General features: G+C 34.7%; 1 protein-coding gene across 4 annotated transcripts in view; it reads right to left on the bottom strand.

Moving 5' to 3' along the window:
- The window catches only part of AKT3 (AKT serine/threonine kinase 3), a 392,845-nt gene that overhangs the window by 369,344 nt on the left and 5,748 nt on the right, over positions 1–17,753 (bottom strand). For all 4 annotated transcript variants that reach the window (XM_036863102.1, XM_036863094.1, XM_036863086.1 and 1 more), the window contains exon 2: positions 13,066–13,223. In XM_036863102.1, the coding sequence (XP_036718997.1) occupies positions 13,066–13,111 (46 nt within the window). In that variant the 5' untranslated portion in view covers positions 13,112–13,223. The remainder of the gene's footprint in view (positions 1–13,065; positions 13,224–17,753) is intronic.

The following is a 17,753-nucleotide window of genomic DNA, read 5'->3' on the forward strand; positions in this document are numbered from 1 at the left end:
GATGGATGAGAAATAAGAATAGGTTCACTAGAAGCAAGTTCTATCAAAGTAGTCATTCTTTTCTGAGTAACCATGTTGCAACAGCATAGACAAATCTCTAAGACATATTGTTAAGTGATTATGATGCCATTTATGGAAAATGAGACAAAACAGAAAGATCCAAACGTTTATACAGAATAGAACACAGAAATCTCATTTCTTCAATTATTCCTATTCCTGTGCCCTGCCCAATTTTCCTGAATCCCAATCTCTGGGCAAGAGACAAATACTACTTATAGTTGGCATGTATCTTTCTGGTTCTCAAATATTTGAGGAAAAATGTGACTTTATACTGGCACAACACACTTGACACTAATATTTCTGAGAAAGAAAATAATAGTGGAGGAATTATATGGTACTCTATTTATTTATTTGCTGCTTTGGTCTTTTATAAAAAGAACTCATATATGACTTCCATAACACAAATTTTTAAAATCATAATGATGCTCAAAGAAAACAGGGTAAAAGTTTCTAAGTATGACCTCGATGGCCTCCTTGGAAGAGAAGTTTGATACAGTAGAATATGTAACAGTTAAAAACCTTTGCCAAGACAAAACTAAAGTTAAAAGGCATAAACAAAACAGGAAAATATCAATATTTGCAACAGTGACAAAACGATCAATAAAATAACAGTATTCAGAATATATAAAAAGTTCTTACAAATAAATAAGAACATATACAATTTATGAACTTGACTAAAGACATAGGCTTCAATATAAAAACTGACTAAGGATAAGAACAAGCAATTTATCTGAGGAAAGCAATGGCTAAAAGCAGTAACAATAAAGTTAAGCCTCAGTAACAAAGAAATGTAAAATAAAATAGCAATATAATGGCAAAAACTAAAAAGGGGGGGGAAGCAGGGGGAAGGAGGGATAAATTGGGAGACTGGGATTGACAATACACACTACTATATATAAAATAGATAACTAATAAGGACCTACTGTATAGCACAGGGAACTCTTCTCAATACTCTGTAATGACCTATATGGGAAGAGAATCTAAAAGAGAGTGGATATATGTATATGTATGACTGATTCACCCTGCTGTACAGCAGAAATTAACACAACACTGTAAATCAACTATACTCCAATAAAAACTAAAAAACAAACAAACAAAAAACCAAACAAACAAACAGAAAAAGAATAACACCCAGTGATGGCTATGGTATGAGAAAGCACAAACTTTTACAAACTAGTGATGGGAAAGTATAATAAACACATTGTTACATTCACTTCTGGGCACCACATTCTAAGACAAACTGAGATATTTCCATAGTAGGACAAGATTACGTATGAGAGAGCTAGAAACCATGTCATACAATAAACGAATTAAAGAAAAGAGAGGGGCTTCCCTGGTGGCGCAGTGGTTGAGAATCTGCCTGCTAATGCAGGGGACACAGATTCGAGCCCTGGTCTGGGAGGATCCCATGTGCCACGGAGCAACTAGGCCCGTGAGCCACAATTGCTGAGCCTGCGCGTCTGGAGCCTGTGCTCCGCAACAAGAGAGACCACGATAGTGAGAGGCCCGCGCACCGCGATGAAGAGTGGCCCCCACTTGCCACAACTAGAGAAAGCCCTCGCACAGAAACGAAGACCCAACACAGCCATAAATAAATAAATAAATAAAAATTAAAAAAGAAAAGAGAACACTTTGCTTAAAAAGAAGATTTTAGGGAAGACATCATAGTGATCTTGAAATATCTGAAGGCCTATCACATGGAAAACAGAACTTGTTTTATACTTCTCAGGAAGGCAAAACAAAGACCACTAGTGCTCAGAGCTGTTAAATAATGAAACAGTCATGCCTTATATAGCTAGATTTTAGTTACAATAAATGATCCATCAGAAACACATCAGAAAAGATTCTTCTTATAAGCTTGAAAAGTTAAGTTTCATGAACTCAGAAGCACTTCTCAGTTCTAAGAGTAAAGCAAAAATTACCCTTAAAATATGGATAAACCTTCCAGAACTATGACCACTACTATATTTTCACTATAGTGTCCCACTTACCTGGTTTAGATAACTTATATACTCACCTATTCTGGGACTAAGAGGGTTCTGCCCAGCCACCTCTGCCAGGAATAACCATTTAGTCAATTCTACTAATTCCTACCCCATTAGTTCCTACACACAAAAACACACCAGATATATGACCTGATCTGGAATCCCAAAACTCTATCCTAGGTACGGGCTGCTTTCATAACTGTGATGATCTATTCTATATTCCCTGCCTTGCTTCAGCTGTCCCAAATTGAGTTCCTTGCCCTGAAATCTGTGACATACTGCTATTTGAACGTCTAGAATTGTCTTCTTCCTCTTCCTTATTCATTCGTCAAAAATAGACTAAGAGCCTACTATGTTCAAGGTACTGGTAGACCCTATACGGGAAAGAAATATAGTTATACTGGACAAGTTTCCTGCCCTGAGGGAGTTTATAATGGAGAAAGTAAAATAATGGGTCCATGCAATAACTAGTCAATATAAAGCCTCAAGGAAGCAAAGGCATGAAAGTGATGTAATATTAGAGACAAGAGAATTCATTCTAACTTTGTAAGACTGTGATGTGGGAAAATACCGAGGAGGTGATACTAAAATTTGGCTTTGACAGTCATGAAAGATTTTCACCGACAAAGACAGAAGGAAAAAAAAAAAAAAAAAGCTAAGCAGAAAAACTGGCATAAGCAAAAACATACCTATAAGAAAATACAGTGGTAGGTGCATGGTTATAACATCAGTAAGACAATGTGACTGAACAGAATGCCAATAATTAAAGAAAGTTTCTCCATGTCAAAGGATACAGAAGCTATGGAGGTAGCTTCTCCAAGGGCGTTAACACAACAAGTTCAAGAGGTATCGCTTCCCTGCACTCCCCAGTGGCACATGAAGTTTCTACCAGATGGAAGATACTCCCCTTTTCCGTTCTTAGAGAGTTTTAAACCCTCCTGTCCAACAGTTCTTACCCCCTCACCAGGTACTAATAATAGATTTTTAAAAAGAATTCCAGTACATTCTTAAGTGACAAGAGAGAAACGAAATATGAAGTATCATAAAATTGGCAATAGGGCTTCCCTGGTGGCGCAGTGGTTGAGAATCTGCCTGCCAATGCAGGGGACACGGGTTCGAGCCCTGGTCTGGGAAGATCCCACGTGCCGCGGAGCAACTAGGCCCGTGAGCTACGATTACTGAGCCTGCGCGTCTGGAGCCTGTGCTCCGCAACAAGAGAGGCCGCGATAGTGAGAGGCCCGCGCACCGCGATGAAGAGTGGACCCCGCTCGCCGCAACTAGAGAAAGCCCTCGCACAGAAACGAAGACCCAACACAGCCATAGATAAATAAATAAATAAATTTAAAAAATAATCTGTACTTTAAAAAAAAAAAAAAATTGGCAATAAAGAAACTCCGCTACTGGTCCTGGCTCTGCCCCTGACTCAAAAAATGACCTGTTTTCTAATCTGTAAGATAAATGGGTATAAGACTAGACAACTTCCAAAGTCTCCGCTAGCTTAAAATTCTATAAATTTACTTGGAAAAAAGGTTTAGCTGTGTTTACAGGTGACTGGAGCTCAGCTAGTTTAAACCACTGTTTCCTCAACCACAAAGGCAGATGAAATTTCTACTCCACTTAATCTGTTATGAGTAATTAAATTAACAAATAACAAAACTAAGTGACTTATAAAGCTTGAACAATTTTAGATCTACACATTAAAACATATGCCTAGCAGAGTTCCACTTCCAGTGATTGTAGGGTGACTTGTATTAGGCTAACTTTACCATACATAAAATTATAATTCTGTACAAAATACTAAAATAAAACCTATTTGAAGGCAGTGGAAAGCACCAAAAGCAAGCAGAAACTGGGGGGAAGCTGGCCCCTGAAAGAAGGGAACTGCACTGGATGAGATTTGCATTTTTATATGGCTTTTTGCTTTAGGGGCTCCTCCATTCCTTGAGATTAGTGTTCATAGTCTTGCTGGCTTAAGGAGTCAGATGATGGAGTTCAGAACTGCCAAAAACTTTTAATGGGGGCTTCCCTGGTGGCGCAGTGGTTGAGGGTCTGCCTGCTGGTGCGGGGGACGCGGGTTCGAGCCCTGGTCTGGGAGGATCCCACATGCCGCGGAGCGACTGGGCCCGTGAGCCACAACTACTGAGCCTGCGCGTCTGGAGCCTGTGCTCCACAACAAGAGAGGCCACGATGGTGAGGGGCCGGTGCACTGCAATGAAGAGTGGCCCCCGCTTGCCGCAGCTGGAGGAGGCCCTCGCACGGAAGTGAGGACCCAACACAGCCAAATAAATGGATGAATAAATAAATAATAATTTTTTAAAAAATTTTTAAAAAACTTTTAATGCTAGAAAGTGAGAAGGATATCCCACGAGAGAGGGAGACAAAGAGGAGCCCCCAAACCTGCACGTAAACTCTGCCCAAATTCTAGATAAATAGTGCATGTATAGGAAAAACTCCAATGCATAGGAAAAACTCCAATGAGCCTGAAAGCATAAAGCAAAAAGTGGATGAAAAAAAGCAGAGATTTCAACTGCTTTTCACAACAGGAGAAATGAACTGTAGAGACTGAATAGAATCAAGTTAAGTACCAATTAGAACATAAAGCAGTGGTGTTCATTAGGAAATAAGAGATCACCACAACGAACTGTATACGGCTGACAATTACCAGACATGTGAAGTAACAAGAAAATGTAATCATAGGCAAAGAAAAAAAACAATCAACAGAAACCAACTCCAAGAAAATCCTGTCAGAATTAGCAGACAATAGAACAACTTAGATGAAATGGACAAATTCCTTACAATACACAATTTACTCAAACTGACACAAGATGAAACAAAATCTGAATAGTCCTCTATCTATTAAATAAATTGAATGTATTACAAAAAAACTCACAAAAATGCTCCAACCCAGATGGCTTCACTGATTGCATTTTATCAAACATATAGGGAAGAAATAAAACCCATCTTTTGCAAATTCCTTCAAAATTTGAGGAGGGAATTCTCAACCTATTTTAAGAGTCTACCATAACTTATGCAAAACTTGAAATGAAAATTATCAATCAGTATTCTGATAAATGTAAAAAAGGATCCTTAACAAAGTATTAGTGAATCGAAACTGGCAACATGGGACTTCCCTGGTGGCGCAGTGGTTAGAAATCCACCTGCCAATGCAGGGGACACGGGTTCGATCCCTGGTCCAGGAAGATCCCACATGCTGCAGAGCAACTAAGCCCATATCCCACAACTACTGAGCCCACATTCCACAACTATTGACGCCCGAGTGCCTAGAGCCCGTGCTCTGCACCAAGAGAAGCCACCACAATGAGAAGCCCGAGCACTGCAACAAAGAGTAGCCCCCGCTCACCACAACTAGAGAAAGCCCGCACGCAGCAACAAAGACCCAACGCAGCCAAAAATAAATAAATTTAAAAAGCAAAACAAACTGGCAATATATTAAAGATCATCATGACCAAATGGGATTTATTCCAGCAATGAACGTAGTATACTATATTAACATATTAAAAGAATAATGGGAAAAATTAAATGGTAATTTCAATAGATGCCAGAAAATCTCTTGAAAAAGTTGAATACCCACTCATGATAAAAACTCTCAGCAAACTAGGGAATAGAAGGGAACTTTCTCAACCCAATAAAAGGCAGCAATGAAATCCTACAGCTAATATGATACTTAGTGGTAAAATAAATGCTTTCCCAATAAGATGAGAAATAAGGCAAAAACGTCCACTCTCACCAATTATACTCAACATTATACTAGAGGTCCTAACCAGTGAAGTAAGACCAGAAAAATTAATTAAAGGCATAAAGACTGGAAAGGAAGAAACAGAACTGTGGCTCTTTGCAGATGACTATCATCACAAAATATTTAGAGTAACTAACATTAATAAGTGAATTTAATGAGACTGTAGGATACAAAATCAATACACAAACTCAATTGTTGATTGGTAAGGTGTGTAATGGCAATTTTATAATTATATAACCCTAAATGCATATGAAAGCTATTTGATGGTTCTCTCCATTTGGTTTACTTGATTAAAATTTTCAAAACAAATATATTGAAACAATAGGAAAAACAAATTTCACATTACAGCAAATACATTAAATCTCCAAGTTTCAATGCTATTAGAAAATAAATTTAATTTTTCCATGTTTCTTCTCCATTTATAACATCAACAGTCAAAGCGAGCTTCTTTAATCTACCATGTGGTTTATACAGTCACTACCACCACTACCACCGCTTTTTACTCTCTATGGAAAATGCTTGCTGCTGAGTAGTAAACAGGAAATCACACTGTCATTTTCTCTCTCCTTAATCACTTTATAATTTATTTCAAAAGTATATAAATAAAACATGAACAAAATGCACACAAGTACATACAAGTTAAAGGAGAAGGAAAGACCCTTGGACTTAGATAAGCACCCCCAAAAATGCACACTTTGTTTTCTGTAACAACTTACAATTGACTAGATCACAACACGCGCTAAAAACATAACCGAGCCTACATTCTTCGTTACTGTGGTATATTTTGCACAGTGGGGATTAAGCTGTTTTGTGTGAAAACTCATAAACATATAAAGTTTTAGCTTAGAATCACCAAATACTAACATTCTGGTTCATCTAAGCAAACCATTTCATAGAATATAAGACAAATGTCATTCAAAGGACATAGTTTATGGATATCCCTGAATTGGAAACTATAAGTACAAGGCAAACTAGGGAAAAAGTTCTTTAAAAGCACAAGCTGGTTACACACACAAAACACAACATGAAAGTTCGATTTGTTAGATACTAATACAACAAAAAGTGTAAGCAATTAATATATCTTGCAGCATTTTCATCAGTCAAAATGTTTTAATGATAAAACTACCTCTTAGATTTGTAGCAATTTCAAAACATCAAGATGATGAGTTGACTAGAAATACATTACAAATTTTAACTTGTTATCAAAGGAACTGGCTCTCTACATTAATAAGAGACTACTTAGGTTTTTAAGAAACAGTACTATTAACCAAACAAAATTTTATGAATAACAATAAACCCTTATGTAATATTATTATAATATACTTATTTCTATAATTTAAACCCTTTAAGCAGGTTAAATTTCCCATTTTATTAATATAATAAGTTTCTTAAGAGCAAATATTACTACTAAGCTCTAATGGAAACTAAGAAAGCAAAACTTTTGACATCTAGTTTAAAGATTCTTAGTTACCTAGAGTATGCCTACAGGCTGGTCTTTGAAGAAGGTAATGTAAGAAGTGTCTAATATATATGCAGATGCCTCTTATCCTGATGTGGAGTCAAACTGTGAGGTGCTCTCCTAGGACCATTAAGAAGGAAAACGCAGATAATACTACAGTTTGCAACTGACGTTTCTTTTATTGTCATTTCTAACACCAACAATACTATGTTAATGTGTTATCTCCATTAATACTCACCATTTTGCAATTGTTCCAGATAAGTACAGGAAAAAAGGTTTCACTACTGATATATCACTAATAACCGAAGTTAGGAAAGCATTTATCCTACATAATATCAGTAATTACCTTTAAGTCTTTTCTTCCTTTTCTAGGAAGATATTTACTGAAGAGCAACTTATTAACACTAAAAGTACAAATAAAATGAGATTATACCTGGATAGGAGCTAAGAACTGATTCATAAATACAGGTTTGAGAAAAAGGACTGACAGCCAAAGTAAGAACTATAAATTTTTCTATATTTATTTATTTTATTTATAGTTTAATAGTTTAAAACCACTCCTCTACATACATTATCTCATAATGCTTACAATCACACCGTGAGGTAAAGGAGGCAGATATTATATTTATTTTCAAATGAGTATACCAAAGTTCAGGTGATAATAATCTACCCAGGGTAATAAGCAAGGAGCAAATAATAATTAATAATCTTTCAGAAGAAATTCTTTGAACCGAAATATAGCCAAACAACAACAGACCATATAATGAAATTTGCTTGACTAAAACATAAAATTATTATTAAAATAATACTGAAAATCTCTAAAGGAATAAATTAAGAGTGGAAGAAATAAAGAAGTCCAACTGTTTCAACTAATCCTTTCAAGAGTACAGTTAAACACTAGCATCACAAATCCTCACTCAGTGAACCTAACTTATCAAAGTATAGGGAAAACACATAAATTGTAAAAATAGAGGACACTATCTGTAACCCCAGTCTTTCATTCAGAAATATATACAGACTAAAAGGGATCACCAGACACCTGAAGAAAACAACCACTACCAAAAAAAAGAACCAAAATAAACAAACTGGAAGAGTTATTCAATGAGGAGAAAAAACTTAAAACGCTTTTAGTGTCCTAAGATTACAGATTATATTTTATACGTAAAATAAGAGCAGGTGACTATAAACTAGAAGGAATTCCCAGAAATATAAAGTAAAAGCTGAGGTAAATAATTCAATAAAGGGCAAGAAGAGTCAAGGAAATCTCTCAGAACAAAGAGAAAAAACAAAGACATTAAAAAAAAAAGAAAAACTTCAAAACAGAGTATTGGTATAGAAGCTTTAGGAAAAAAACATGAAAGAATACAGAGAACATAGAAGGGAAAAAAATAATGAAAGAAATACAGACGTTTCTCAGAACTGAAGAACAGCCCACATTTTCAAAGGATCCACCAAATGCTTTATAGGATAAATTAAAAAGGACTATAACTCATCCTCCTTAAATTTCATAACGCCAAGGATAAAGAGGCACCAACAGAAAAAGCTTCCAGAAAACAAAAACAGGTTACCTACAAAAATACTATTCATATTAGCATCAAACCTCTTATCAGTAAAACTGGTTATAAAAGGTAATGAAACACAACCTTCAAAATGCTGAAGGAAAATTATTTTAAACTTGAATTCTATACCCAGCCAAGGGCATGTATCAGGTGCAAAAGTGAAAAGGACATTTCAAACATGGTGTTGACAAGCACCCAAACACATTCTTTCTGAAAACGGTACTTCAGGAAGTACTCCAGAAAACCACAAAATAAATCCAAAACAAAAAGAAGAAAGACATGAGAGCTAAGAAAGCACTTTTCCAAGAATGCAATTAAATAATGATATTAGCTAAGCATCATACTCAGAAAAAAGTCAGTTCACATTAGAACTTCAACAAACAGTATGATTAAAAAGCTAGATAACCAAGTGATATGATGAAGAAGGCACACCCTCTTCTACCAACAGGGGGAAAATGTAGTAATTATAAAATCCAGAAAAAAGTTATATGCCAAACTAGAAGCCAGACTAAAGTTTGGGATGATCTTGAGTACCAAGAGAGTATAAAAATCCATCTATTCAATCCAAAAATGGGCAGAAGACCTAAATAGACATTTCTCCAAAGAAGATATACAGATTGCCAACAAACACATGAAAGAATGCTCAACATCATTAATCATTAGAGAAATGCAAGTCAAAACTACAATGAGACATCATCTCACACCGGTCAGAATGGCCATCATCAAAAAATCTATAAACAACAAATGCTGGAGAGGGTGTGGAGAAAAGGGAACCAACCCTCTTGCACTGTTGGTGGGAATGTAAACTGATACACCCACTATGGAGAACAGTATGGAGGTTCCGTAAAAAACTAAAAATAGAACTACCATACGACCCAGCAATCCCACTACTGGGCATATACCCTGAGAAAACCATAATTCAAAAAGAGTCATGTACCAAAATGTTCATTGCAGCTCTATTTACAATAGCCAGGACATGAGAGCAACCTAAGTGTCCATCATCGGATGAATGGATAAAGAACGTGTGGCACATATATACAATGGAATATTACTCAGCCATAAAAAGGAACGAAACTGAGTTATTTGTAGTGAGGTGGATGGACCTAGAGACTGTCATACAGAGTGAAGTAAGTCAGAAAGAGAAAAACAAATACCGTATGCTAACACATATATATGGAATCTAAAAATAAAAATTAAAAAAAAAGAAAATGGTCAGAAGAACCTAGGGGCAAGACAGGAATAAAGATGCAGACCTACTAGAGAATGGACTTGAGGATACGGGGAGGGGGAAGGGTAAGCTGGGACAAAGTGAGAGAGTGGCATGGACATATATACACTACCAAACGTAAAATAGATAGCTAGTGGGAAGCAGCCACATAGCACAGGGGGATCAGCTCGGTGCTTTGTGACCACCTAGAGGGGTGGGATAGGGAGGGTGGGAGGGAGGGAGATGCAAGAGGGAAGAGATATGGGGACATATGTATATGTATAACTGATTCACTTTGGTATAAAGCAGAAACTGACACACCATTGTAAAGCAATTATACTCTAATAAAGATGTTTAAAAAAAAATCCATTTATTCTCTATGGATCCCATCATACTACTCTGTTTAGCAGTATTACGTACATAATCACAATATGGATTAATGCTTTTCAGAAGCAGCAAATATAACTATTATAAACCTTAAAAATATAAAATCAATGTTACAGTTGACATAAAATGGGAAGGGAATGTGGAATTCAAGGGAAAGATTGTGAGGGGTACTAATTTTCCTCAACTTATAAAGTGGCAAGTTTATACTTTCTATAATTAACGGTGCAAGTGCTAGAAGTTTAACCACAAACACCAAAAAATAAACAAATATCAATAAAAGGAAGAAGGGAGAGAATAGGTATTAAAAGTTAAAATGCTTCATTTTTTCACAATGAAGATATACTAGATTACTTAAGATTCATCAAAAACAATGTTTAGCATATTATATATAAAACTGGGATAATAATCAGCAGAAGAATTAAAAATAGAAAAGGTCTCTCTGAGGAAAGAAACTAGTTGGAAGAGGTAGAGTTACTTTTCATTCTATACCTTGTGTACTATTCAAATTCTTATGCTTATATGACTATTACTTCCCAAAATACACACACACACACACACACACACACACTCATTACAATCCCCATTCACTAAATAATTCAGGAAAAACACTGAGAAATTCTTTTTCATATTTCTGTATGCCATGCACTATACACCAAACTTCTATTTTGGTATTTCATACAAGACACGATTAATTAAATAAGACTCAAGAACCACCCTAAACCCTTGATAAAATGTGGTGATAGTAATAGCTTACATTTGTGTTAGAACTGCCAAAACACAGCCACACCCACTATCTCATTTAATCCTCACAACAGTCTTGTGAGAGCAAATTTTTGAGATTAATAAAGTAAAACTCCAAAAGGTTTAAGTGATTTGCCAGCCCCCCAAAAAAAAATAGGAAAAATAATATAAATGTAATGGACAAGTTAAAAAAATTTTTACATAACTTTCATACAGCACTGAAATGTGAAAATGCTTTCCAAATTTATTATATGAGAATAACATGAGAAAAATTAAACTTAACAGTACGAATAGCCACTTTGGAAAACAGTTTAGCAGTTTTTATAAACATACACTTACCATATGACTCAGTAATCTCATTCTTAGGTTAATACCCAAGAAAAATGAAAACACATCACACAAAGACGTGCACTCAAATGATCACAGCAGCTTTATTCACAACAGCCAAAAACTAGAAACAACCCAAGTGTCCACCAACTGGTAAACAGATAAACTGTGGTATGTCCAGATAGTGGAATACCACTCAACAAGAAAAAGGAACAAATTAATGATATATACAACAACATGGATGGATCTTTAAAGTATTATGCTATGTGAAAGTAACCAGACACAAAGGACTACATATTCTATGATCCTACTTATATGAAATTCTAGAAAAGCAGAATTATAGTAACAGCAAATCAGTGGTTGCCAGAGTTCAGGGAAGAGGACTGACTGTGTAGGGGAATGAGGGAACTTGCTGGGATGATAGAAATGTTCTATATCATGATTTTAGGGTTTGTTACACTAGTGTATAAATTCAGCAAAATTCATCAAAGTAAAAATTGGTGGATTAAAATTGGCGAATTTTATTGTATGTAAATTACAACTCAATAAGGCCGATTTTTAAAAACTCATTAACACATAATCATATTTAACTATTGACAACAGCTTTTTAGCCTAAGTATTAACTACAGAACTTCAAAGAATATTAAAAATCACTAAATTATTAAGAGGTAACTTTTAACCAGAAAATAGATATACGAGAACTTAAAAGCTCTGAGACTGTAACCATCTTCATCCTACTGAATTTGGCCATGTGGATAAACAGTAGTTGCCTGGCAACTAATCTAAACTCTAGTCTAGATTTCTAATAAACACATTGACTACATTAGCAGGTGATCTCATGGAGGATAAACTAAGCTTTACATTGAAGAGTTCCTTTAGTATTAAAAAATAATAATGCATTTGAATTATTTATCTAAAGTATTTATCTAAATAACTTTAAGAAATAAGTAATAATTATTTATTATTAACCAGAAATAATAAAAGTAGATCATGAAAAATTAAAATATGAAATTAAACATACATACACACACACACACACACAATCCCTTCCCTCATTCAGTCTTTTACTTTAGGACTTTACTTATCTAACTATGGGATTACTGAATCCATGAGTTTGTGAGTGAATCCTTCCTCTTTACTACTTTAAGCCCTTTCCCTGCCACCGCCCAAACTGGCTTAATATAATTGAATATTTTTATTTATATATTTACATGTCTTTAAATGCATACAAGTTAGATACTTTTCTAGATATTAAATCATTCTAAAGACAGCTCTCTGGATTGTAGAATCTGTGGACAATACAGAAAAATACAACATGAACTTTCTGTAACATCCATGCACACAACATACCAGAAAGCCTAACCTTCTTGATTATAAATGATCAAAATCAAGAATTACAAAGAATTCCTAAATAACAAGCAAATTCCTAACACATATGTTAAATATCGTTTCTATGTTAGTGGACATAGTATGTCACAGTTTACTTTGTTAACAGCATCAGAAAAAAATATCAACTTCCAGGACACCACTTAGTGTTAGCACACTTACCAACCATATTATTTTCAGTTTTGTTGAACACTTACCCCTCTTCTGAACCCAACCTTCTTTCACAATGGTAACATCGCTCATGATGGCGCCCCTCTGAGCCCCCAACTTGGAGAAAAGGTACTTTGTGATACCAGCTTTGGGGTTTGGATTCTCTGCTGCTGCTGCCCTTCCCACTCTCTAGTGATGACTCAGCCTGGAAGGAAGTATTGAAGAAAGAATTTCTTTTTTTTCCATTCTTGCAACTCACATAGCAATAACAAACAACTAATTCTTTGTAAATGTCTTCAACTGGCCTGACCTCACATAAAAGTCTAGCTCTTCAAACTGGGGAACTTATTTATTAAGTAGTTTTATAATGAATGCACTTCCCTGGTCTTGTGACAGAACTTCAAAGGACAGTGAAACTTTTAACCTACGAGGTTGCAACAAAAAAATGTCTTAAGAAAACCACTGTCACACCTACACAAATAATACAGAAAATTTCCTTGGTAATGTGTGTTTGAGGTAAAAAGGGAAGAGAATGAAAGTGAGGTGGACTAAAAGTAAATCTTCATGTAGGTCTAGTTTCAAAATCTCAGTAAATTTAGAAATAGTATGGCAAAGCAATTGTGAATGATTTTAATTGCTGGATTTTATGTAAAAAACAATGTGCTAAGTAACTAACATTTATCTATGCTTACTCTGCCTTGTTCCAAGAAATATTTTAGGTAGATTACAATAAATAAAATATTATAAATAATATAAAATCAATTATTTTTTAAAGTAGATGAAGTGAAACAAAGGGAATATGAAAGTGGGAAAAAGTATGGAGTATTCAGGACATGTCAAGAACTATCACAGGTGCTTACATCTATTATACAATTAACTCCATTTCATAGATGGGAAAACTGAGGCTCACAGAGATTAAGTGGCTGATTTCAACACAGCTAATGAATGATGGCACCAAGATCTGAACCTAATCTACCTGATTCCAGAGCCTGCATTCTTATTGACTTAAGATAAAAAGAAGCCAGAGTAAAAATCTACATATTTGTGAAAGATGGACCACAAATTTAACTTGAAGCTTTCAGGAAGCAATACAAATAAGGAAATACAATCAGTTTCAATATTTACAGTATCCATAAATATTTTTAAAAAGAAAAAAAGAAGTTGTTCAGAAGGAAACAATTTGTTCTAGGACAAAAATCTGAAATTTAACCCACAGGTCTTCATAAGATACCTTGTAGTGTAATGAACAAAAGTCCTCAAAAATATCCTCACATATATACAGCAATGAACTTTACTGGCTATTTCTTATTGTCCCTCTCAATCTAAAAAGGAAAGTGCCAAGATAAAACTGAATTAAAGCATTTTCACAGAAAGGGACCAAAAAACGTGACACAGGAACCCAGGCATAAATTTTAGATAACCAGAAAAATGGATGTATGGACTATATAACTATACTATTTTCTCAAATATGGTTTTAATAAATAGTGCATAGGAATAAGTTCAAGGTTAGACTTCCTAGCTAGTACTGAAATGAATTACACTTCTTTTTCCAATGCAAATTAAGTACAGAGCCTAATCATTTAGCAGTCAGGAATTAAGACTACCATTCTCTTAAGAAAGACTGACAAAGTTTATGTGGCTGAATAGAAGGCCACCCCACTCATGTGCCATGGGGCTGAGGGCAGCAACTACAGGCTGGACCAAGACTGTCCTCAAAATCATTCAGGTCTGCTACTGTACAGAATCAAAAGGAATATTAGAATCTCGGTGTATTTTCCCAAAATATGTTTGACAGAATACGAAGAGAAATCCCAGAAAAATAAGAAGAAAAAGAGGGTTAAAAAAAGAAAAAAAATCATTTGGTCAAGTAAGTTTGCGAAATTCTATAAACCATGTCTTTCTCTTGAAACATCACTATTACCATATTAAAGGTACAAAATATATAATGTATAACCTTATTTATCTCAGCAAATCCTAAACTTACTTGAACACCCAGGGCTTTTTTTTTTCCTTTAGTAACATGTATTGAAATCCAGGGGAACACACTGTGAAAAACAGCCATAGGAAATGGCCACATAATTCAGGACAAGACCCATTTCACCATTAAAAACAGGCAAAAAACAAAAACAAAAAAGCTTTCAGTAAAGAATCAAAACATCATTTTAATTTGATTTATGTAACTTCCTGAAGAACTCAACATGGTCAACTGGCTACTTAATATGAAGCTAGATAACTGAAGGGGTTAACTCTTTATACAACATAAATAATTACAATTAACCCTTGAACAACAGGGGTTTGAACTGTGCAGGTCCATTTATACATGGATTTTTTTTTCAATAAATACAGTTCCTGCATTTTCATTTTACAGATCTTTAAACTAAGTGTGGGGAAAAGTTTGTGTTCAATTAGAGACCACAATATGTAGAATCAAAAGAACTAAAGTTTGAATCCTTATTTTATCCAAACTGTTTCAGCTTCCTGCCCTTGGATAAATCATTTATCAATTCCTTTGTTTTTGAGATAGAGATAGCAGTAGGCAGATTTTTGACACTGGGGTTGGGGTGAGGGAAGCAACCCACCCCAGTACTGGTCAAGAGTCAACTGTATAAGGAAGTTAAATTATTAGGGACACTAGTGCAAAATGATGTCGTTAGAAGAACTGCACTTAGACCTTCTCTTTGGTAGTACTTACAGCAAGAGGCCTCACATCTATTAAGCCATTCCTGGTTTCTGACTATAAAATTGTATACTCTGGGTAAATGAAAATTCGTATCTTAATATCCTTGGGATTGGAAAGGGAAGAGATCAGCGACCAACACTTAGTAATAAACAAAAAATAATACACATCCAATAAACATATATAGAATATTTTCCTATTAAAATAATTTGTATTATAATACACTTATATAAAACACTAGAAAAACAAAAGTATTTTCAAAATTGATTCTATTTTTTTTAAGTGGACATTTCATTGATAGAATCTTAAAGCTAGAAAGCTAGAAGGGACCCTCTTTTACAGCTGAGGAAACAGAAGTCAAGACAGATGAAGTGGCTTGCCCAACGTCATACAGCTACTTTATAAGAGAATCAAGACCACAGAAACAGGTACACACTTTCCACTAGCACTGCCTCTTCAGGACAAAACAATATATTGAAATATTCAGATCAACCCAAAATCAATGAATTTTGTTTTATAAAGAAACTGTTTCCAAAAACTAGTTTTTTAGATAAAGATGTTTATCAGTGCCTATACATTTAAACTTTTTAAATGTATATTAAATCAACAGGACAAAATTTATCATCTTCCACAGGGCCAGTGAACCAGGCACTACAGAGATGGCTTTATCCATTTTGCACATTAAAATGTTACCAAATTCCACCCATATTCATAATTTTCAGCTTTAAAACTGCTCTGGGCCACCTCTGGCTAAAATGATACATTATTTGAACACAATTTGAAAGACGTTCAAAGGTATACTACCCTAGGATTATGATCAATAAGCTAGAAGTAAACGTTGTCTTTAGTATAGAACCAATGCTATTGACGCTCAAGCAGTAAACCATACTCTTTGATCTACTTTTCCTACAGTGGCAACACTCTTTGCACCAAGTCAAATACACTCTCCCACTCAGTCCTCCATGTTATTAAAAACACTAATCTGCTAAATGATGGGCTGTACTTTAGGCATTTAATCTGCTTCCTAAGGTAGAGTCCTACAGTCCTAACTTCTTTAGAAATGTGTCCTATCCAATGAGCTGTAAGAAACAAAATTTGGTTTATTTTTCTTTTAAACCTATTGCATTAAACATTCATTGCTGGGTAATCTCATCTTTCCCATTCTTATAAAAAATTTCATACAAAATTCTTAGTAGATTCAATTTATAATTTACACAAAGCAGTTACACCAGAAGTATTTTCATACAAAATTATCTGAGAATTTGATAATGATAATAATTACATTTGAATGTCATTTTAAAATTTACAAAACATTTTCACATCTTTTACCTCATTCAATGGCATTATTATTTAGTAAAGCAATTTAATGCTGCCTGGCACATAAGAGATGCTCAACAAATATGGAATAAATGAATGAATGGATGAGTGAAAGAACAAAGATGCAGCTTTAGATACCTAATAAAGACGAAGCAAATTAATATTGTTAAGTCGACAGAGAATGGTATGAAGCCGTGGTAAAAACAAACCTGAACTTAAACATTACGGAAGCACCTACAAAAAAATAATTAAAGTTGAAATAAATATTCTTCCCTATTCATTAAAGTATGTTTCCTATAGACCTCCATTAATTTTAAGGCCTAACACACACTAAAATTATCCTTTTTTCTCGACATTTTTTGACTCTTTTTGTTGAGATGGTGAAGTTTCAATTCCCAAACAAATCAAGCATCAACACTGCCCAAAATTATCCACTATGGGAGGAAAAAGGGAAAGAATGGGATATTTTCTTCATGATACTTTTAAGAATTTTTAAAAGATATCTGTTTACTTACAGCAGCCAACCATTCAATTTTAAGCAATAAAGTTCTTCAAACATGTTTAAAATATCATTCGCACAAGAAAACGTTATATATATATACATATATGTTCATTCAGTCAATAAAGATGTATTGGTTATCTACTCTGTGACAAGAACTATAATTGAGTATACAGGGGGCAAGCAAAACTAAGTATTTCAAAAATCTTTTCCAAACCTATAATAATTTGTTATCAAAGTGC

The sequence above is a fragment of the Balaenoptera musculus genome, chromosome 1 (genome assembly GCF_009873245.2).
Source record: "Balaenoptera musculus isolate JJ_BM4_2016_0621 chromosome 1, mBalMus1.pri.v3, whole genome shotgun sequence".
Lineage (NCBI taxonomy): Eukaryota > Metazoa > Chordata > Mammalia > Artiodactyla > Balaenopteridae > Balaenoptera > Balaenoptera musculus.